The sequence below is a fragment of the Chelon labrosus genome (genome assembly GCF_963514085.1).
Source record: "Chelon labrosus genome assembly, chromosome: 11".
In the NCBI taxonomy this organism is placed as follows: Eukaryota; Metazoa; Chordata; class Actinopteri; order Mugiliformes; family Mugilidae; genus Chelon; species Chelon labrosus.
In genome coordinates, this window is record NC_140344.1 from 2151451 (window position 1) to 2176201 (window position 24751).

The 24751-nt window shown below is 40.6% G+C and overlaps 1 protein-coding gene across 1 annotated transcript in view; it reads right to left on the reverse strand.

Moving 5' to 3' along the window:
- Positions 1 to 3729: 3729 nt before the first annotated feature.
- Positions 3730 to 24751, reverse strand: part of LOC311495896 (neuronal acetylcholine receptor subunit alpha-7-like) — a gene marked incomplete at its 5' end in the record, with an annotated part of 37781 nt that continues 16759 nt past the window's right edge. The window contains 7 exons of the mRNA XM_084555544.1: positions 3730 to 4352; positions 6459 to 6568; positions 7353 to 7439; positions 9320 to 9514; positions 15867 to 16034; positions 18663 to 18742; positions 21577 to 21686. Of these exons, the coding sequence (XP_084411670.1) occupies positions 3774 to 4352; positions 6459 to 6568; positions 7353 to 7439; positions 9320 to 9514; positions 15867 to 16034; positions 18663 to 18742; positions 21577 to 21686 (1329 nt within the window). The 3' untranslated portion in view covers positions 3730 to 3773. The remainder of the gene's footprint in view (positions 4353 to 6458; positions 6569 to 7352; positions 7440 to 9319; positions 9515 to 15866; positions 16035 to 18662; positions 18743 to 21576; positions 21687 to 24751) is intronic.

Genomic DNA, 24751 nt, shown 5'->3' on the forward strand with positions numbered 1-24751 from the left:
TTAAACAGGTTGAATGTATCATCTTTACCAGTTTACTGTATTTTCTGTTTTAAACTATCTGCATTAGGCTGCTCTTTACTGCTGCTCCTCCAGTATCCAAATGTTCTGTGCTTGTCATGAAATCTGTTTCCAGAACAGACTTCAGGTCACACAGACGTCTGAGCAGCTGGTGATACCCAGCAGATATGTTGCATCCCAGTCTGTCTGTGATGTGGGCATTCAGTTCTCAGTGATGCCCCCTTTTCTGTGGAACAAATATATTCTGTATAAATTATCCTTATATCATTTGGCACTCAAGAGTTGAATGACAGCGGGTCGCATTATGCCTCTGCTCAGGCTCCACAGCGGGCCAAATTAGAAACAAAACACAACAAAAAAGGAAAGGAAGCAGGTTTCCCCAGAGCACAGTCTGAGAAAATTCCACACCATTCACATAGACAGACAGTATACTGACAGAGCCATACACTCACTCACAGCCAATCAGCTTTTAGTTGCTTTTATCAAAGCGGTCTCAGAACATCTGCTGGTTCTCTGCTTCGGTCTCTGCTCCTCTGTCTGTCTTATTCTCTGTCTCTCTATTTCAGCTGTGTCTCTGCCAAGTCTTGATTAATCCAGGCTTGGCATCCACAGCTCCTTAAACACGGATGATGCTGTAACTCCGGTGGTGGCTAACTCATCCGTATATCTAATGACACGACTAATGTTTTTTTTGGCCCAGACATCATTAAAATGTTCAATTACATAATAATAATAATTCAGGGGCACAGCTTCACTGACTTTATTTTGGAGAAACTAATAAATGAAATAACATTAAAAAAGGACAAAAACTGAAAGTAAGATATGATACCTACACTTATGTGTTTAAGTCAGGTGAAAAGTCAAATTATTTTAAGATGAATGGTTACAGTTGCTACCACATGCAAGATGTGCTGGAAGAGGCATGCTATTAATACACAATTCCACATTATCATGTAGGCATGTGACGTCTTTTGCACATTTGGACCATTTCAGGATTGAGACACCGGAATCTGATATTGGCCACATTTAAAAAAAATTATGTAAACAGGAAAACAAAAGCATCAGATCTGAACAACAAATTCAAATTTGCTGCAACCAATTAGGATTGTATCACAGCACAATACGTATTATAATGCAATTTGGGTAGTTTGCCACTACCCAAATTGAGGCATATGTAGGCATGGCATAAAAATGAAAGGAAAACGCGCTTCTGAAAACATCAGCATGAGATATTTTGGGCCTTAAATTACACAAATAACCAAAGTAACCTATGATTACTGGAGCTGTGAAATGTATGAAGGATTTTTTAGGCTCTCTGATTAATACATTTCAATGTTCAGCCTGGTGACAATTGGGGAAATCGATGGTGTTTTTAAAATGCACTGGAGTGTTTGTTTACTGTTGACTTTTATGTGAAGTTTAATTCCCCGTCAGATTTAGATGAGTTGTCACGTACAGCAATGTATTAACATACGACAGTAACAGGAGATACTGTCAACAAAGCATTTTTCTTCTGTATGGTAAAACTAACCTGTCTCTTGTCCCAGTCTGTAGTGAGTCATTTTCCAAAGACATCTGGTATCTGCAACTATTGCTGATTATGTGCAGATACTGGACAAAATCAAAAGTAACATAAGTAAACAGTGATGCTTAGCTTAGCTTAGCTTAGCTTAGTTTAGCTTAGCTTAGCTTAAAGACTGAATCTGGTTCTGTCTTGACTTTAAAAATGACCACTAAAGCTCCCCAGTTAACTGATTTGTGAAGCAAACTGTAGCTCTCTCTGAAATACATTTTTTATTTTTTTTAACATTTGTGATTGCGATGAGACAATGATGTGCCATACTTACGTACAACCTGGCTCAAGGCTAGCAACAAAAAAGGAGACCGCACACAACATTAGAATACAAAAGGTAGTTTATTCATCTAAATATTCCTAACCATGAGGTGTATAAGCACAGAATTCAGTTGTCTGTGTAATGACTGGTGTAAGTATAATGCATTGTGTGTTGTATGGTGCAGCAAAGCAAGCAGTAAAAGGAGGTAGGTATGAGAGGAGGCCCAGAGAAAGAGAGAGCCCAGAAGGGCATCACGAACAGAAAGATCTTGTACAGAGAGTGTACAAACACAGCAGACAACAGTTTAAACTGCTGAGAGGCATACAGTATGCAAAAGATTTATGTGAGTACTTATAAGGTCGCTGAACAATCCACAAACAGCTGATAGATGTTTTAAGTAGTTCAGCTTTTAAATTCATTGAGCTCTACAGTCACAAAAACAGTTGTTTGTTCTTTGGTTGTCATACCATAGATTGCTTGGAACTGATCAAGATCATTTTTAAAAGTTTGTTTGTCAGCTTCCTCACCAGCCCAACCAACCTGCACTAACCGGACAGACCAACCAGATTCAGATTTAACTGAACCAAACTAGTTAGGTGTGAAAACCTCCTCAGATTCCCAGTCCAGGTTACCTGCCCTCTTGGCTGCTTTTCCAGAATGAGAAAATCATCATCACAATAGCTGGTGACTGAATCACTGAAAACGGTATGTGGTCTGGAATCTGGCGGGTGTGTGTGACATAGGGCTCTGTTCAGAACATTAACATCTAGCAATCCAGTCGCAAGTAGCCAGCCTTTAAGCACCCGTGTTCACATCTGGGATTAAAATGCCTCTCTGTGTGTCCCCTGTGTGTCCCCAGCCAATTCTCGATACTGATCTCAGTTTCGTTAAATTATTATTTATTATCTCTGCCCTGAGTTTTGAGACCTGCACATAGCTCTGATTATAACTAAATCCTGGAAGTTTCAACATGCACTGTTATCGCTGATAATGAAGGTAAATACAGACACTGGTGATTGAGGAAATACACTTAATGAGACTCCTTATACTGTACATCAACATGATAAATAACTACATGCTGTCTTTTAAACACACTCTGTTTACTCTTTCTTGAATAATTTCATTTCTTAATTCTGGTTTAAGTTTTCTTATTCTTTAGGTAGGTAATAGCTATAATGGCAAAATATTGTACAAGGCTCTCATTACTAATAACAGACATCCCTCACAGTGCTTTTACCTATTCTGGTGATCATTTATAATAGCAGTTGTGTGTTTTTTCCAAATGAATGAGGCAAAATGCACTTATGCAAGAGCAGCCCTGTTGAGTAGGTGATCTTTAATGTGACCCAGGGTCCATTGTGTGTTCACACTACCAAAGGAATGGGATCAAATGTGTCCCCAGACCACCTCCCAATGTGGTCTGAGACTGGATCAGTCAAATGCAAATCTTCCTGGGTGTGTTCACACCTGTGCTTGCCACTTGCGATTGGATTGCCCAGGATGGATGTTAACCCCTTGACGCCAAGTGTCGCGAATTTTACCATTCATGCCTGTTGTCTAATTTGCATCATACCTAAAATTATATCTAAACAAATTAACAATCTCTACTTAATTTAGCATCAGCTTGAAAGCAAAAACACAAATAATTAAATTGCAAATCAATTTAGGCGTTAAGGGGTTAATGCAAGGTCTGAACTAGGTGGTCTGAAAGTTAACAGCTCAAACCAGCTGTCAACACATTGAAGTTGGAAAGTTATGGCTAAGACTAAAACCTAAAACTACTGTATTCTTGTGTCAAGAGCCACAGAGAGAGTAGGGACGTCATGGGACTCATTGACAATAACAGGGAGATTTGTTGACAATAATAAAAATGTATAGACGGCATGTGCGTTGATCAGCAGTCACTTCTCCTCTTTATGCTCAGCTAAAGAAGTCTTTGGAAATGGCCTCCACAAAGTTGGGAGCGGACATTAGGATGCCGATGGTGCAGAGGATGGTGAAGAGGGAGAACGCCACCAGACAGAGCCGGTCGATCACTGCTGCCGCAAACTTCCACTCGCTGCAGACTGTCTCCTCCTCATCCTGGTTACGGAAGCGCCTTGCAATGTATCGCACCTCCTCCAGGATATGGCTCAACTCTGCCTCGAGTGTTGAGCCCCCAGCTGCTCCCCCTACTCTTCCTCCAGCTGCGCCACCCATTCTCAGCATGTCCTCTTCACCGCCAACAGCGCCTCCCAAGAGCCGCGAGCAAAGGAGCTCTGGTTCGGAAGGCGAGCCATAGTGCAGCCCCTCCACTCCCCGGAAGCCGACATAGAGGAGGTTTCCGCTGGTTACCTGTGGGTGATGTCGCAGTGAGCCCTGACTGACACTGAGCTCCAGGCTGGACAGGCTGCCACGCTGATGTTTGCCGGCATTGTGACACGCCAAATGAACCTTTGCTTTGCCAGGACATCGCATCCGCAGGAACCAGGCGCACCAGTTCAACAGAATCACACGGATCTGAGGAAGAAGACAGGGAACAAAGATAGTCAAAAGTTACACTGAGAGCGTATTTTCATGTATGCATATATAAAAAAAAAGACAAAGACACAGCAGTCTAGTAGCATAGCCATGTTGCGACAAACAGGAATACCCTGCCATTTAGATGTCTATATGGTCTCCAGGCCAGATGTCCAGACCAACTCATCTAGCTACTTTGAACCCACTAAGAGTAGTGGTTCTGCTGTCTCTAAATGTGAGGTCACAGATCCCACTGAAAGGACGCTTTTCACCTACATGTAACTCCAATGGCAAGACCCAGAGCCTTGTCACGTCCTTCAACTAGAGAAGGACTTTCTCCTCACCTGCTGGGGACAATATGAGCACCAGTGCTTCAGGTATGGAGGTGCTGATCTTCATGCCATATATACTGTAACCTGCCATTTTAATGTTCTTTCAGACCACAATACCACCATAGAATGCTTGAGAGGCAGATTAAAAATCTCTTTTCACGTGATCTTAGAACTAAAACTAAGGCTTTTATGGTTTTATGGCTTAAAAATGATCTTATGCTGAAAATACAAGCTTGTTTTCAAGTGAAATATACAAATACGATAATATACAAAAAGATGCTTCAATCCAACCAGCAGACCTGTGTTTATACAGAACAGATGTGCATGTACATGAGAGCTATATGGGCCCGTGTGTTTGTAGCGGTAGAGCAGTGATAAAATGATATGTGTGGCTCCTTCCTCTCAGAGGAAATCTTCTCCACCAGTCCAGTATTTCAGTCCACACTATCACACTGTCACTCATTAATTATTTAGCCGTCAAACTCAAACTGTCGACTGTCTGAGAGCCTGAACGTCAGTCAGACCTTTAACACTTCACTGCTTCCGTCAGTCACTTATGTGCCTTCTCTGGAGGAGGGTTTAGCTCACTAATATTCACCAACACCTAATTTGAAGTTTCTTACGTCATTTCTGTTCCTTTCCTTTATTCACTTCAGGGTGTACATATAGACTTCAGTTTCTCACAGTTAATTTTTTGTGCATTTCCGTTGAATTTCCTTTTGATAGTGGATTATTAAATCCCCTCAACACCCAGTCTGTACCAGCATGTCCTTAAACTCTGTCAAGTCTTAGCATGACCATGTACAATTGCATTTTCTTTATCCTTCAAACACCACAGAGCAGCATGGGCTTAAATGATGAATAACCTCAAGACTGACAAGAGAGAAGTTCAGTCAAAAAAGTGACTTGGAAAAGAGATTCTGTTGATCGTTCTGTCTGCATGACAGAAGTCATGCATGAAATTTGCATTACTTGGTGCAAAAAAGATCAAGAAAGACATTTCTTATGTGCTGATTTTAAAACTGTTTTAGCCATAGTGTCTGCCATCAAGGTCCCCAGGACTATGCTGTGGCTGCTGGACTCCACTCTACATAGAAGGAGACAGATTTGTCCTTTCAGCCTCACGGCTTCACCTTCACAGCTCAACAACCATAACCCATCCCTCCTTTTCCTCAGTAGGAGCTGTCGCATTTGAAACACACGTCAGAGCAGGACAGTCACCTCCACACACTTAACCCTGACACACACACAAGCGCACAACCACACACACAAAAACAATCCCCTCCGGAAATCTGAGCAAGAGTAAAATACATTTCATTAAAGGGGGCTCTAGTTTGAAGGTCAGAGCTGTGTGCGTGGTGTGTGTGTGTGTGTGCTCTCGTACAGCTATCCTTTTGAAGACCAGTTTGAGATATAAACCACTGTAGTGAGGACATTTTGGGAAAGTGAGGACCTTTTGGCTGGACCAGGGATGTTTGGAGGACTTAGTTTTAAGATTAGGGTCAGAATTAGTGCTTAGAGTGCGTGTGCATGCGCTGGTGGCTAGATGTGTAGAGTCCTTATCTTTACGCTTCAAGCTGTTGTAGAATAAATAAATAAGCTCTCAGAGTGAAGACTGACACCTCTCGTTCAAAGCTCGTTAAACTGAGCTCATTAAATACCTGGAGCCCATTAAAGCTGAGCTGGCACAATGTAGAGGCCATGGTAGACTTTCCACAGAGATATTAAGATGTAACATAAGTAAAGGAGAAGAAGAGGAGGACGGCTGACTGACCCACTGTGGCATGTTTCCTCCATCAGGGTCGTGGTGATGATACTGCAGAACCAGAACTGTAGCAATGACCGACAGACCCACAATCACCATGGTGGTAGCAAAGTACTGTGCTGCAAGACAACGTTTAACCACAAGAACCTTAATGATGCTCAACTTGTATGGCTGAGACAACACACATGAGGCAGAATAAACAAAGGACTAATGATCTGTTACTTCAACATTTTTGGTATTTTCCTTATTTATACTTAGATAAACTTTACCAGTCCACTAGGGGAATTGCTAAACAAGGGTAATTGCTATTATTTGCAGTGTTACAAGGACTTACTTGGCATTTTTGGCTTTTAGGACTACAACAATATTTTATTTGCACTGATTATAAAATAGTCCCACTTATAATTATAATGCATGGAGTGTAGAACTGACTGAGTTTACTAACTTAACTGAAGACTTATTAAAGACACAGTTGCATGCTGGGAAGCCTATCATGTTTGTTTCAACTCAACTCTCTCAGTGGAACAAAATTCACATTAGAGCCACTGATGCATAAACAATAATTTCATAAATAGTCCAAAAAACTCAAAACGGGACAATTTAGGTTGAAATAACTTTGAAACTAACAAAATATACATATTTATGTCAAGAAGAAGCCATTAGATGACTCTGTAAGTTTCATATTGTGGGAGATATACAGTAAGATGTGGGCATGATGTCTTCTTCGATGAAGCTATGCAGATAATCCGCAAATTAGGACAATAAAACCTAACTGCTTTAACTTGAGTGATTTCTTTGTTTCATGACTAATAAGCTTTAACCGATTTGACATTGTTCTGGTCCAGGACATCCAGGGGAATACTCTTCCTCATATGTTAATATGATGGTGGGTCAAAAGCTCACCTATGAGAGGAACAGAGTCTGATGTTGCAGGCATAATCTCGGCTACCAGCAGCATGAAGACTGTCAGAGAGAGCAACACTGTGATGCCTGCAGATAGAAAGCAATTATTTACACCTTTAGGAACAGAACTTCAAAAATTGTGAAATCCACCCTTGCAGACACAGTTAAGCTTTCATTTAGGGTGACCAATTCATGCTACAGTATCTGTTTGTAAATTACAGTATTTGCAAATACTGCCATCACACCATACCATTCGCTTTCGACCAAAGATGGTTCACAGAATTACAGCTCCTAATGAAAATTCTGATGAATTCTGACAAAAATAAAGGCTAAATAGTGTTAATTTCTAAATGGTACAATGCCTTTTCCGGACTGAACACAATCACATCAACTATATTGCACTGGCAAACCCTGAAAGTTGGACAGGAGGAGGAGGTTTCAGTCAGGAGTAAGGTTCCCTCAAAAATGTGTGAAATCACAGAAAGAATGGAAAGAGAGGAGGCAGTATTTATCTGTGCTCCATTTTTTGTTGTTGAAACTTAGGACTTAAGTGCAACAAGAAAGGGTCTGTGCTATAAATGTCAGTGTGAGATCACAGATCGTCAAACACAATCTTGTTAAAACACATCCATAACTGCCAGTAGTTTCTCGCAGGATACAGATTGTTTTACGCGTCTGTGGATCAGTCAGCTCACTAAAGCCTACATCACTGTGCGACATTATTATCTCCCAAATCTATTGAGAATTCAGTTGCCTTGTGGTAACTGGCTCGTATTTATAAAGAGTGTTTCTACCTATTGGTACTCAAAGTGCTGCATAGTCACGATGACATATCTACCCACTCACTGACAGAAACGCACAACCATTCACACACAGATAACATTAAATCAGCAGAACATTTGTACATTTATTTAGAAAATAACAAACCTATGCAATGTCACAGAAAACCAATGTGTGACAAAGAAAAAAGATCAAAATTAAAAAAAATCATACGACTGTAACATAAATGTGCGCACACCTGCACTAATACTAAGCTGAAGAATCCTTTGATATGATTACAGCACTCAGTCTGCTTAGATAAGAGTCTTGAATCAGTTTGACACATCCTGCTCCAGATCCATCAGATTTTGAGGCCATCTGCTGTGCGCAGCCCTCTTCACATCCTCTCTGTAATATTCAGGTCTGAACTCTGTCTGGGCCATTCCAAAACCTTCATCATTTTTCTTTTGACGATTTAAATGTATGCCTTGGATTATTGTCGGGCTGAAAGATGAATGTAGTCACCAGAAGGTTCTTTTCCAAAACTGAGTGGAATTTGGAGCTCTGCATTATTCCCTCCACCTGAAGAGTGTATGAGAGTATGGTGTGCTTTTGTTGATGCGCTTTTTTTGTTTTTGTGCCAAATGTACTGTTATATATATTTTTTTTTCCACATGGGCCAGGAGACAAGATAGAAGTTTTGGCAAACTATAGTCAGATATGGACATATTATTCACTCAAAAAAGCTACCATCTTGCCACCATACCTCCCAGACGAGACTGATGAATAGAGAGATAGTTGTCACATGTGAGTACCAACCCGTACTTGACAGAAAGAAACACAGCCCCTTTAATGTGCGCCTCATTATACATGCTGTATATTTCAGTCCTTATCCTTAAAGGCTCATTTACCAAAGATATTGTTTTTTTCAAACACTTCATGATAAGGAATTATAGATAGTTTTGAGTTTCAGTTTTGAGATTTGAGTGTGTAGTGGGCTCACTATTGCTTCTTGTGGCCCTCTACTACTTACTATATAATCCATATATACACAAACCCATTTTTAAGATTTCCCCTAATTCAAAATGATTTGACCAGTTTCTGTGGAAGTCTTTGAGGATACTGTAATTTACCTTCAGAATAGTTGTCTGGAGCTTGGTGAGAACATAATCAGTCCAGTTTCTACACACACAAAGTTGAGTTCTCACCCAGGGAGATCTTCTCTCCAGAGTCAGCAGGCAACAGGAAGACAAGGAGTGCGAGGGTGGAGATGAGGACACAAGGAATCAGGAGGTTGAGCCCGTAGTAGAGTGTCCTCCTCCTCATCACCACAGTGAAGGTCACGTCAGGGTACGGCTCCTTACAGCAGTCGTAGAAGCGCTCATTCCTTCTTCCAGGAACCTCTGCAAAGAAAACATCAACAATGAGGTCTTACCCGCAGAAGATCCCTACGGTGATCCCTAGCACTCGCATTAATGCTCAGTGTCTTTACTTGGGCTTACTTGGGCTACTCTCTTAATCTGTGTTTGAATCCGCCAATCATCTGGGGTCTTTCTGTACAGTTTGCTTGTTCTCCCTGTGCCTGCAGGTGTTTTCTTTGGGTACTTCACAATATAAAGAAATGCATGTTGGGTTCATTTGTGATTTTAAACTGGCCATAGGCATGGATGTGAGTGTGAATGGTTGTTTGTATTTCTGTGTTAGGCCTGTGATAGACTGGGGACCTGTCCCGGGGACCTAGGATAGGCTCCAGCCCACCACGGCCCTTTACGGGATAAGAACTTATAAATGATGGATGGATGTCAGTATATTTGCATTATTTTGGACACTTCTAAGGTGGGTGTAGAGATATCTAAACTCTAACAAAATATGGTAACAGGTAGCCTAGTCGCAGTGAAAATGCATTTGGCACTACAAGTTGCTATAGTTAGGTTTAAGTTATCAATATATATTTTGGTTTTGTTATGTTGGTTTGTATCTGTTCTTATCAGATTAATAACTGATACGTCCCCTACCCGGGGACCATATATTAAATATGGGCGGCTGTGGCTCAGTAGGTATAGCGGGTTGTCCACGAACCAGAGGGTTGGCTGTTCGATCCCCAGAATGTGCCACATGCCAAAGTGTCCTTGAGCAAGACACTGAACCCCCAGTTGCTCCCAGTGCGTGGCACTGGTGTGTGAATGTGTGTGTGCTTGTGTGAATGAATGGGTAGATGCGTCTATGACTGTAAAGTGCTTTGAGTACCAATAGGTAGAAAAGAGCTATATAAAAGCAAGGCCATTTACCATGTTTAGGATATCATACATAACAAAAAGGTTTCCCCAGCAGATTGTGACTCAGTATTACTATTAAGTGTGGTATACTGGTATAAATTGAACTGAATCTCACTCCAACCCTGGACTGGTATACAGCTCTGCATTCCTAGGAGGGGTATCCATGGCAATGTCAGGAATGTTCTTCCAGAAAGGAACTCGTGTAATTGGTGTTTACAGTTACAGTATTGTAACAGCCCATCTGGAATAGGGCTACAACTGGGATGGTAGATTATCAATGAGCTATCTTGAGCTAAAATTTCAGACGACTAAAAAAAAAAAAAAAAAAAGCGGTTCAATCCCCGGAACATGCCACATGTTGCTCCCAGTGCTTGTGTAAGCCAATAAGTGGATGTTTCATTGTGGCTGTAAAGCACTTTGAGTACCAGTAGGTAGAAAAGCTCTATAGAAATACAAGACCATTTACCATTAACAGAACATTTCCTTCAAAATGTTCCCTCCTAAACACTGCATATTACATCCTGTCACATCCACTCCTTGTCCTGAAGGAAGGACTATTTCACCTGAAATGACTCAGAAAAGGTAATTTATTCCTCCACAGGAGAAGTATTTAAACATCAAATCTTCTTTCATTGCTGCTGCAGGGATTCGTGAAGCTGCCTGCTGAGGAGAACTGACAGTAATGAGATCTGCCCAGGTTTTATTAGTGGAATAATAATCTGTTGCCACAGTGCGTGTGCCAGTGATAGATTTGTAAACCAAATTTCAAAACTTGATGAATTCAGATAAAGTTAATAACAAAAATCTGAAAATAGTCACCTGCCTTACTCTCTGCGTTAAATGTTTTAACTGTTTCGGTTCTCCCTGGACAACTCAAATAACTTCCATTTAAACACAAATGTAATGTACAGATGGAAATTAGCCTCAATACAATCCATGATAATGGAATAAACTAGAAGATTTGATGAACATAAATATAGCACAAACAATGCTGCAGCATCCATTTAGTCAGAGTACCACCAGATGGCCTGTGGCCTTGGCTTGGGGCAGATCCTGAGACAGGGTGGAAAGTGGAAAGGTCAGTTTCAAGATCAGTTAAAATGAAAGGAATGTCTTAGCCTAGTAATGGATTTAAAAACAAACACCTGTAGCACTGTCCAATCCACAGCCACGAACTGTGAAAGCAGAGAACCAAGTGCACTGTACCATTTTAGGCAAAGCAACGCAAATACTGTATAGACTTGACTTGGTAGGTGTGACACAGTTTAGACAACCATAAATCGTGTGAGTGTCGCATTGTGCTACTGATTTTATCAAAACGAATTAGTCTGAGGCAGGATTAAACAAGTATTTGCAAAAACACTGTATAACACTTTAATGTAAAATATATTACCTGAAAATGAAGTCATCAGAAAATCTTAAAAACTAAAACATTTCCACAAATTAAGCTTAAACACATAGCTACAGGACTTTTCACCTGCAAGTCACCAAAAATTGAGGCTATTATTGATTCAAGTCTCTTGCCAGTTATGGCGTCACCTTCAACAAATAAAAGAACACTGGGCTTCATGCATGAGTGTGAAGATGAAAAAAAAAAAAAATAAATCCTACTTGTGACCCAATATGTCCTCATCCACTTGAGTATTGCTTTAGATTTTAAATTGGATGCATGTGCCAAGAACTTTGTCAGGAGGACACGCCACAATAAACCACTATAATGTGCCATATGAAAATCATAAATCACTGCAGTTTGACAGGTAATGTTAAATTCACGCAGAAGAAAGTGAAAAGTGAAAGAGAAAGGGTAGAAAAAAGAAAATAAGCCTTCCTTCTGGAGAGATAAACTGCACTTTAGCTAGCACTACAGTGGTGTCCAGACAGGCAATAACAATTAATGTTGTATGTGCGAAAAAAATGTATAATCTGAGAATAGAGAACAAAAAGCTACTCTGTACTGTCATTCAAACTATTGCAGTCTTTTGTATTGTCTAAATTCCCATAGTTGCAAGATCAACATTTCAAGGGGATTCAAATCTGGGTTGTTTTCCAAAGCCATTCCATAACCCTGAATTTCTTCTCTTTGAGACATTCCTACATGAATTTGCTTCTATTCATGACCCTGCTGAAATGTTCACTTCCAGTTCAACTTCAACGTTCAACGTCTCATTTTATCTCTAAAAACATTTTGATATGATGCCGTATTCATAGTTCAGTGACTGCAGGTTGGACTTCAACAGCTGCAGAGAACACCATAACTCAGATGTCAGAGTTAAAACAGGTTCTAATTCCAATTCTCTAGTTCTAATCTGATTCTTTGGTACAGTATCTTTGAAGGTGTGATAAATGAAGGAGTGTACATACTTTTCCCATGAGACTGATCTGTTTATTTAACATCTTTAGTACTGAGGGTGCACACAGAAACCAGCTGATATTCCTTGACCATTTTTGCTCCAGGGAAGCAATGCCCCACCATTCTCTTGTGATATTCGATAAAGCTAAATCCATATTAGACACAACTGATATTCAATGGTTTTCTTTCTGGTCATTTTGCTGATTAATTACTGGATGAAGTGGCAGGAAAAAAAAACTTGGATGCTTTTGCTGTGGAGTGCAGTATGCCTGGCTGCACTTCATTTGGCTATACGTTACTACATTGCCCACTGCACTGGCCTTAATCTTTGCTGGATGAGAAGGAATGGGAAGTAAATGGGAAGCATGCTGCTGAGATCTTCAATTAAATTCCCTTTCAATGGCTCATTGCCTGAGCAGCATCTCTAGGGGAGGTTGGTATTCATTCTCTGCTATCTCTCTTTGCAGTTCATACTCTCTTTCAGACAGTATAAACAGAGAAGCTTCCTTCAGCTCCCCAGAGACTGTAGACAATCCTGCACTCATAATTAGTCTCCAACAGCAGCTCTGTGACAGAGTTCAGAATATGTCCTCTACTGGACCTCTGATCAGCAGAAGTGTGGTAATATGTGGTCCTGAACCATGTTAATACAGAGACATGAAGAGGTGCACATTCTTCTCAAGAATTCAGATCCTTTATCCTGTGTTTCAGTCAAAAGAACCAGGAATATTTTACGCCCCAGAAGTCCCTGGTGGGCATGGTAACGGTTCAGGAATTTGCTGTGCTGAAAATCATTCACTGCATGGTGATTTAATGCTTCAATGTGCTTTTATGAATATTTCTGTTTAGGTCCCTGGTGTCATCATGAAGGTAATAGGGCCTTGTGTCCCCTGACAGCCAAAGCATATCAGGTTTCTGCAGCACATACTCATGCCCCTTTGCTCTAAAAAGTTTAGCCAGAGTTTAAACAGGGAACCTGAAAGCCCTTTTACACTGGTATGGGTCACAAAAAAGAATAGAAAGAGAAGTTTGTGTGTTGATTTGAAGTTAACGGATTAAATGCATTTTGCACTTGGATTAATTTGGTTATTACAAGGGAGAAATGGTAGGGGACAAGCATAATACTGCATTCAGATGTCCCAATTGGACTTCTGGCAGTTTAACAGACACAAAGGCACAAAGCATAACCAACATGCCCAAAACCTGAAAAGTGGACTGGAGATTTACACTTGAACAAAGTGTTTATGCTCTCAGATGACCTGTCTGACCATGCCTGAAACACTCAAGGAGCTCAAGGCCATGCAGGCTCATAAGATGTTTTCCCTAAGAAGTGTCAGTTCTACAAGTCATCTATAAAGTATGTTGTGCATGCCCACATTGTCCATATAAATCCAGACACAGCCTTGCCTGGCTTGAAAGAGTCTTGTGGCTTTTTTTGCTATTATCAAAGAAAAGACTTCGGTTCTCAGTCGCTTTAACTGAGAACAACCTTACTAATGACCTTACTTACTGAAGGCTTTAGGTGATAGACACACAGAAGTTCATCACATAGGAGCTGAAAGTGGCCTCAGGTTTCTCTGCATAAAAACTGGATTATGCTTGCACTCTGGCTAACTACCTTGGAGTAATGTGGGAATTAGTACAAGATGTGTGTTTCCTCATAATCTCATTCTGCCATCGTTGGATGAATGCAGGGTAAAGCCGTGTGTGATATTTCCTTAGACTGATTTTTGTAAATGCAGGAATAAAGAAGAAGGCCACTATTAACTTACTGTATGTAGCATGCTTGAAAACACTTCTTGGATGTTGATTGGGAAGGAAGGCACGGTTTAGGCTAGCTTTGTCTGGCAATTTGCTGCTTTCAGCCTACAGTTGTTTGAACCTACTTTGCTGTTGCTCCAAAATTACAAACCATAACGACAGACAAGACTCTCCATCCAGTTTCCATGTAATGCAGTATGAACTGGCTTCAGCACAAACAATACAACATGCAGCATATGTATGCTGTGTGCATGTTCAGACAGCCTTTGGCTTTCAATCAGAGTGGCAGCTTGATAATATAAATGTCATTCAATGGTTACGCTTTGTTGCATTTTCTGGCATTTGTGCGTGGCCCGCATAAGTAAATACGGCCTGCAGGTGACAGTGAGCTCAGCAGCAGCAGAATGATTTAATTAGCAGCAGATTAATGCTGAAGAGTGATGTGAAACTTCACGGCAGACGGGCTTGGCTGCCTCTGAGCTGCTCACTTCTCTGAGTCTCCCGGTACAGTAGAGTCTGCAGGCGGCTGTGTTCACATTTAACAAATACCATCACTGTTGAGGAGAAAATTTTGAGGAAGAATGAGGATTTTTTGCGACCATCTTCCTTTTTTTTTCCAAGTCCAGAGAGATTAGACCCCTCCTCCCCCATTTTACTTTTATTGTAATTCTTTGGGCTGGTTTGTCTAGTCCTGATCATAGACGCTGTCTTTGAGGATTGCCCAACGTTTAGCCCCTAAATAAGTTTGTGGCACTGAGGTCACAGTAATCACATTATAATTGTGTGAGCTTAGTGTTTTATTTTTTGTAAACAGAGACGATTTAGATAAGTTTGAATTGCACTGTGTGGCCAAATGTGACAAAAAGGTCCATAGTTTTAGGTTGTTGACTGCAGGAATTAAGGTGATGATCAAACCAGGTTACGTTTTCTTCCAGTCTCTGTGGTAGATGAGGCTGTACCCACTGTGGCCTCAGATGTCGACTGCTTGCTGAGTGGAATGGAGCTTGACTGACGGATTCCAAATACAGTATATCCAACTATCCGACAAGCAGCTCTGAAGTCCACCGGCATCTTAATGTTCCCATGGATGAATGGGAGCTAAGCCGAGCAGTCCCTTTCCAAAATACTGAGGAAAGTCTTCCCAGGAGAGTGGTGACTGTCGCCCATAGCTTTGTGATCACATTCTTTTGGTGAAATACACTATTGTGCATACGTTCTAATTAGTCTAGCTGTCACATTTATTCTGGTGTTGTATGACCAAGAGCTATGTGTTGATGTGTGAAAGTCCTTGGGGAGGACTAGACACACAAAATGAATGTCTTTGTTCAAGCTATGGTTTCTTGTGTGAAAAACTGCAGTGTGTCTTACCCACGAGGTCCCATTCTCCGTTGGCGATGTAGCCTGTGACGTCAGCCTCGATCATCTGCAGATCCAGCGACCAGCCTCCGTACGTCCACGAGCCGAACTTCAGGTCACAGCGCTGCACATCGAACGGAAACCAGCGCACGTCAATGTAGCAGGTGCTCTTAAATATTCCTGAAATAAAAACAGACATTCAGACGAATGTTTCACCGGTTGGCACCCAACCCAGTGGCAGCCAAGCCCGTCTTTTGTGAGTGACGTGCGAGTTCAGGTTTGTTGGTGCAATCATGAACACAATTGGAAAAAAAGGGACGAAAAGAAAATGAGATGAAAAGTAAAATACAATATCAAAAATGGTGTACAGAGAAAATTAATGATCCTTCACTTTATTCTTTTACTCCATTTTTAAACCATCTGTCTTCTCTGAACTGTATGTGTTGGGGTGTCTCGTCTCTGGTCAGTAGTGGGTAGTAATTCTTTCCAATAAAATATTTTAAACCCTTCTTGAATCTTTCCTATACTGTAGTTTTCCCCCAAATATTTCAGCTACCTCAGCAGTCAAATACCTGGAAAATACCAGTTAAGTTCCATGTGGAATGCATGTGGCTCTGGAAAAAGCTGTGTAAAAAAGTATATTTTGAGTTGCTGAAATAAAGCTATATAGATTGTGATGAAGGAATGTTTTTCTTTTCTACTATAATGTACACTTGTGTCAGCAGAGTCTCCAACCACCTCATTAAATCACAAGGTTATATTTTGGGTGGCTATAAAAAATGTGTTCTTCTTTAAATATTTTTCACACGGTATATGAACCTTAAATTGTCACTGAGAAGTGGCAAATAAAACCTCCAACGTACAAAGAGAACGATGATTTGGGAAACAGAAACCATGCAAATCTGAACACAGAATTCAGAAATAAGCATCAAACTAAAATAACTTGGCAGAGGATGAGCTCTGAGGACAAACTGTTCACAGACAGATTATACAATACCTGTACAGAGGGATAACACTTTTTCCCCACATGTATACAAGAAAACTCAGGGATACTCAGTCTGCTCAGCAGGAACATATTTTATGTTTCTACTAATTCTGCGGTTGCTCAGCTCGGAAATGAAATCTGCTCCCAAATCAGCCAGCACCTGCTTCCCCTCACAATACCTCCTGATAAAACCTGAACTCATCTCATTCATTACCGTCCCTCCTAACAACACCCCAAACTCACACTAATCAAAGTCAGCTGTCAGTAGTAATAGAGCTTTTACGACTTTTACTGCTTATTGATTTCTGATCAGCCAATTGCTTTCCCTCTTTCTCTAGGCATGTTATGGTCTGGCCCCTCCTGTTAGGTTGTGCTTTTTGTCTGATTTGCATCAGCAGCCAAAGAAGTCATGATGAGTATCAGGTCATTAGTTAAGACCATAATTTCTCCTGACATCCTTCTGTTGACCTCATGACCTCAAGCTGACTCTTCCCATCCCCTCAGAAAACCTTCCACCCTCACCTTCATAAAACGACCATCTGCAAGCCTACATTTCTATCAGGGCTTGATGGAAACATTCATCAGAGCCTAGTGCTCTAATGACCCAAGACTTCAGTTTCAATGTGTGAACAGGGGTGAAACTCCTTAGGGACAGATGTTAAGACTGTGTTGCAAATCACTGGCAGATTATATCCCATTCCACCACCTCTGTTCAGAGAAGGAGTTTGCAGTTTGACATAGATTGATTCCTTTACTCCTCTTTTAAAGCATTTGTCTTCTCTGGCTAAATTATGTGTGCTGTTGCCCTCTAAGGGGTGTCCTTGGTCCTTCAGGTGCAGGTGGACAGCTCACACCTTGAGACTGAAGTTATGCAGCTGGTCATTAACAGACTGGTCATTAACAGACCTCAGTCATACAATTTTCTGATGGACACTGCCCACAGACGTCCCTATCTAAACCCCAACTCCCCTCCAGTCTTTTAGAACAGAAGAACATCTTCAAGAAACCCCACAAGTCCAGTTGCTCTTGTTTCAGCTCTGTTTTTGGATATCCCTTTGATTTTATAATATATTGCAAACCCAAATAGGCTGAGCCAAAAGTTAGATTTCTAGATTTCTATTAGAAGATCATTCCATACCCCAGAGATGCACATTTGCAAAATTGTCTCAGTCTTGGTTTGGACATTTTCTAATATATGCACGAGCTTAGAAGCAATAGAACCTTCACCTGTAAAATGACATCTCTGAGCACTGACCCAGTGCTTCACTTTATCCATACTATAGCTTTTCTTCGATATTTATCAGCTATCTCAGCAGTCAACAAATACATGGAATATACTTGTAAATTTCCTTTGTTGCGGAAGGCTGTGGCATGACTCCAGTAAAAAGCTGTGTATATGTATATTTTGAGTTACAGACATATAATAAAGGAATGTAATAAATGTATTTTCCTTTTACAAGGTGTCTGTCCAGTGTTGCATTGATGACAATGCTAACATGCTAATTGTTAAGCAGGTATTATGTTTATATATTTCATACATACATTTCATACTGGGTTTGTTTGCACGCTAAACGTCCAAAGTATTGGACAAATTGTTGGAAAAAATGTTGACATAATAATGGTGCTTGATGAAGAGTCTGAGAGTTATTACCATTCATCCTCTCTTACATAGAATATCAGTAGCAAATTTATGGTTGTTGAAATAATTCAACCGTGATTCACTGTGACATGAAAACCCTAGACAGACCTCTTTTACACAGAATGTGTTGATCTGTTCAGTGTGTTCTCCAGTTTGTGTTCAGTTGCCTGTATGTGTGTGCTACCTGGTGGCAGATACTGGCAGTAGCCGGTGGAGTTGACGAGGATGTTGGTGTGGAATGAGGCATCAAACCTTTCATCAGCACTGTGGAAGGACAAAGATACGTTAACAGTGGGTGCTCCACAGTGGCACGTAGGAACAGAGCATTGAACAAATCATAGTTTATACTGTAACGAGGTACGTCACTAACCTCAACTACACCTAAATCTGTTCTGAAGCCTGGACCAAGTCTTTATTGGTAAAATGTTGGTTGTCAAAATTCCAGCGTGTTTTCACTTCCAAACTGTCCTTGGTTTACAATTTCTACCTGCTTTCAAAACGACCCTCATTTTCCAACCAGGCAACACTTGAAGACAACTTAATGTCATTGTGTTTTCACAAACAAACAGATTCCAAAGTATGTAATCATCTCTGCAGTGCTCTGTCTCCAACAGTATTTGTCTGGAAAACACCTGTTCTGCTGTGTGCTCTTTTGCTAAGCCATACATATAAATATCACGTTCATCATCACAGTGAAGGTAATCTGCTGATTTGCATTATACCTGGTCAAGTAAACCATGACTTCTTAATGTTATTTAATAATATTTGTGAATTGGAACAGAGAATAATTGTACCCTTAGTTTCTCATCTGCTGTACACAATAGGTCCTCATCTGTGGTATATAATACCTTCGCTCCCACATAGACAGCATCAGCTGGCACCCACAGTAGTGCCCAGCGCTCCTAGAGGGCAACCCCAAAGCTTACAGAATCTAGAGTTGCAATATGCTACTCTATCACTATGCAGTGATAATGTTCTCCTTGGAAGAAAGGCAGGAATTTGGTGAATGTAAACCAACTGTCTGGATGTGCAGACGTGGCGTCTTTGATAAAACAAACGTAGCTTTACTGTGCTCTCCTTGTTGTGTCCTCCTAACCTGGAGAACTCACCCAAACAGAGCTCTTTAGGGCTTTCATTTCTGTCTGGTGAAGTAAATGGTATAACCCTTATACTTGACCTTTGTGCAAGGACAGGCTTTAACACGCATTCCTCACCTCTGGTCATATAACAGGAGGTGAGGGACATGACAGTAGGAGGAGGAGAAGGACTAGACACTGGAAAACCTGTGTGCAGAAGCGCTGCAGCTGCAGGGCATTTATTTTTAAAGGGAGTATCTCTTTTTCTTGGCTGCTTCACACAGACAAAATGTGCTTCTCTACAAAGGATAAAGTTACCAATCAAGGACTGTGATGCCACCTAGAAAAAAAACGATCCGTAACAGGTAAAATTGCTCACTGTCCTGGAATACTGGACTTGTTTGCACGGCCATTGAAGGTCATGGTATTGGTGTGTAACTCTGGGATAAGAGTCCTGTAATACGTTATCAGGACAGTGAGGTGGGCTTTTTTTGTATCCTCATAGACTTTAAGCATAACACCTGTTCTTTCAGTTTTCAGGAAAATCCTCCATGAAGGGCTGAACCTTAGTGAAGGAAAAATACAGTGGGAGACATCCAGACAGTTTTTCCTAGATATCCCCAGGTAAGAGGCCAACCCTATGCCTCATCTTTATTCCGGTTTTGAGCTTATATTGCCAATAGTGTGAAAAGTGGTTCCTCTGTGGTGAGAGATGCTAGTTAAGACTCAGATTGCAGACAAGATACTTGTTCCAGGCCTTTCTCTGCAGGTTCTCTTGGAGGAAGACCACTGAGGAGAACCCGAACATGTGGCCTGTGAACCGCCATTAGACTCATCAGACAACAATAGCATCCCACAGATATGTCAGTATGTGTCAACATTATATATTTTATCCACAGGGAAATCCGTAGGTAGAAGATTTGTTGACTATCAGACAAAGAAAGCTCAGAAGTTAATCTAAAATGAGTTTGCTAAAAAGTTGACTCAATAATAATTCAAAATCAGCCCCTGGTCCCGTTCACCAGACTACTCTCATTAAAGGCAGCCAGGTCAATATTCCCTCTGAGAAGCTGACCCCCCCCACACCGCCCCCACCACCAGCATCAAACTTTGCTCCTAAATGCTCCTCGGTTAATGAGCTGTAACGCTCGTCAACATCCAGCAAAGAGCCTCCCACAGCCAGTACCTCTGATGTGCGTGTTAACAGAGAGGTATTAATCCTGGCAGGGCGAGAACCTATCTTTAGCGCCAGTAACAGGAGGGAATTAGCTGAATTAGCTTGTTTACTGAATCAGAACAAATTCTTTCAGGGTGTCCCACTGTGAACTAAAACATACTCAACCCACTAGGAGGCAAAGCTATGTCATGTTTATTGATTTCTGGTGAAACATTGTGAGTCCACCTTGAGACAACTTGATCCTGATGTTCCTACTCTTTTACGACCTTTTACATTTAAACTCACAAATGCTAGACCGACCACTGAACTACATATTAAAGATCAGGGGATTTATACTCTGGAGACTTTTACAGGGATAGACATTTAGCAATACACAACATGTAACTTCAAATAATGCTACTGATTATCAGCTATATTTAACAATTCATGCTATATGTATTTATGACAAGCTAACAGTCAAAAACTGAATAACAAATCATTTAGATGGTTGACTTTAGAAATATCTGATGGCAATACAATTTCCAATTAATTTAAATAATTCACAAAACACTATGTATGTACTTTTGTATTTAAACAGTATAAACAACTGGCCTACCCTTTGCATGGATTTATTCTTCAGTGAAAAAAAAAATCTTCATCTCAAATCATCGTCATTAAAAGTCAGCATTTTGTTTTCTGATTTAAGAAGTATTGTTTAAAGAAGATTTTTTGAAGATCTAAGTTAATGATCCAAAATGTCATTAACTTACATAAACCACAGCTTTCAGTTTAAATAGTGACTGGATGCAAATTTAGAGCACACTGTTCATATTCAGCTGTTGATTTGCAGCAGTGAGGTTGAGTACCTGTTGTAAAGCAGGATGTCCGGCCTCCAGATCTGGCTGTCAGGGAACCGGACGTTGGTTACACCTGGATAGTCAGATATGTTCCACTGTAGGTAGAAATCTGTCCAATACTGCAACACACACACACACACACAAGACACATATTTGACACATAGCATTACTGATGTACACACTAGCTCTGTATTGGACACATAAAAATAGACCAGAACTCAACTTGAAGGTAATATGGTGTCAAACTCCTTTGATATTTTTGTTGTTGGTGACAACACATCAGCTATTTCTTTCCGCGTGTACACTCTAATCTTGGCAGACCACATTACAGCTACCACACAGCTGTCACATAAAAGTGAAATGCAAACAGTATCAAGCTAAATGACTTTGTTCCTTGTGGCAGTTAGAAAGTGTTAATGACATTTTTTATGATATTCTTCAGTGCTGGGTGTGAGGTTATCCCATTATGAATATTCAACAGTTACAGATATGTTTGTGAACCTCACATAAGAAAATAAAGACAACAGAAATTGGGTCTCCATAAACAATGTGACAACAGTAAAGCTGTTGACCAGTATTATCGTCAAGTCAAGTCAAGTCAAGTCAAGTCAAAGTTTATTTCTATAGCACATTTAAAAAAAACCTCAGTCGAACCAAAATGCTGAACAAGCAGACCAAATATAAATAAATCAACAATCCCCAGTCATCCTGTTCAACTTGGACTGAAGGCCAGTCAGAAAAAATGGGTTTTCAGCAATGCTCCAAACTCTGGGCAGCTTTGAAATAAAAGGGTAGGCTGCTGCACAGTTTGGGGAGCACCACAGAAAAGGCTTTATCATCTCTGTGTCTGAGCCTAGATCTGGGGAGGCCCAGCAACAGCTGATCTGCTGACTTCAGCGCTCTGGCTGGAGTGTGGGGACGAAGTAATTCTGACAGGTAATATGGTGCCCAGCCATGCAGACTCTTAAAAACAATTAATAACATTTTTAAATGAATCCTAAAATGGACTTGAAGCCAGTGTAGGGAGGCCAGTATTGGTGGCAAGTTTTTTCCTGTTAAAAGTCGGGCTGCAGCATTCTGTGCAGCCTACAGGCGGCGTATTGATGACTGGTGCAGCCTAATCTACAGAGAGTTACAGTAGTCTAAGTGAGATGTAATAAAGGTGTGAATTATCCTCTCAAAATCCTGTGGGGGGAGGTAGGACTTCACTTCACTCAGAAGCCTTAATTAAAAAAAAAGCTTTGTGAAAATCTACATTACACGGCTAAGTCTTATGTAACAGCCATTGTTAGCTCTGTGTTTTTTACAAAGCCGTGTGAGAGAGAAGAGTGTGCTGCCAAGAGTGATCAGGGCTGTGTTGATGTCTCATTTGCATACACAGCTCGTCCTAGTTACATTACAAGAGGCTCGTTGAGATCTTTGGTCTGTGTTGGTAGTTTGAGGTTGCAGGGTTATAGGTTGCACACATCACTTTCCATCTTCTTTAGTTCCTGAGTAGAAATGTTTTTTGTTTTTTGTTTTTTTCCCCCGAGAGCGATTTGTTGAAAGAAAAGCTGTGGTAGTGGCTGCAGAGATTCCCCTAAAAATCACGAGACAAAACTCGAATTCTTGGTTGAAACAGCAAAAACTAAGGATGTGATGGCTTCTCAGGTACAAAGTGCTAAGAAATATTATCTCAAACACATTTGATGGTTTGAATTTCTGTGTACGTATCATAACTTTAGAATTGTGTGATGTAAAGTACCATAAAGTGAACCTTTGCTTCATCTATTTTCAGCTATCTCACTTTCAACTCACCTTGAGGAATGAGTGTGTTTATATGCAAACCAATTTCTATTTTGCTGCCAATTAAATCAATATAATCCCTTAAGAAGCAAAAAAACTAAATAAAAATCTGGCCCGCATACAGCAGGCAATTATGAATCCATGTAAAACTAATTATTTCATAACAAATTTGTGTGCATAAGCATATACCTACCAAACATAGAACACCAAACTTGTCATGATGTTGTGATTAGTTTTCCTGGTTTTCTGTTTCCTGTTTTATTTTGTTAAGTTCTTGATTTCCTGTTGTGTGTTACTCCCTGTGTTTTCCCCTTCTGATTAGGTCATTGGTTTCTCCTTGTGTGCTGTCTTAATTTGTGTCACCTGTGTCTCATCATCCCTCTGTCTCCTGTGTGTATATATAGCCCTGCCTTGCCCTTTGTTCTCTGTGGTGTTGTACTTGTCACTTCTTGTACCTGTCCTGTACTTTTGCCTCGTCTTGTTTAGCTCAGTCTTGATTCTTCTTTTTTGTTTCTCATGGTTTTGTTTCGTCAAGTTAAGATTTCCTGCCTTGTCTGCAGTGCCTTTGGTTTTGTCAGTTTTTTTGTTAATTAAATACCTTTTTGCCTACACCTGGCTCAGCCCGTTCAGTCCTGCATTTCATTCCTACCACCATTACCTCACAACCCTTCCTGACAAAACTTAGACTTTTATGAACAGCCATTGTTTTGAATAAGTGTTTGGTTAAAAGTTCAAATTTTGTAAAACTGGCTAAATTATTGCTGCTTGTGTTGTTTCATTTTTTGTGTTCTTTTGATTTAATTTTCATGTATTTTATTATTATTTTTAAAATAGTTTATATCTGTCAAATGTCTGGGTTCACCTGCACTCTTATTAAAATAGGCCGTGTTCCCTGTTGGAAATGTAGTAGTTTGCAATCCAAGCAAGTGGTGGATTTTGATCTGCACCTACAGCTGCCCTCAAATTCCCAGAGGCAAAGATTAGAAATCCAATTTGAAACGGCAAGTTCTTCTGAAGGCCAGTGACATCCCTGATATCACACAATTAAAGCTGCAACAATAAATCAGTATACATTACATCATAGAATGCCTTATTACATCCATTGTTAATGGATGTAGCCTTGGTCTGGAGGAAAGGTCATCAGGTGGTACCCAGACCTCATTAAGTGTTTCAACCCTAACCAACACTCTCCAGCTGCTGGGTTGGTAGTGGTGGCCAAGTCACTGCCCCTCCCCCTGATGCTTCCAGCTAATATTCTCCCTCTTATGCCTGGAGCTCATTCCCCACCTGTGCCAGTTTGTTGGTGTTGGTAGGATGTCATACACGGCTCCGAGCTCGAACGAGATACGAAAATTCTCTGGACATCTAAACCCCCCCTTCATTCAGAGCTCGATTGGTT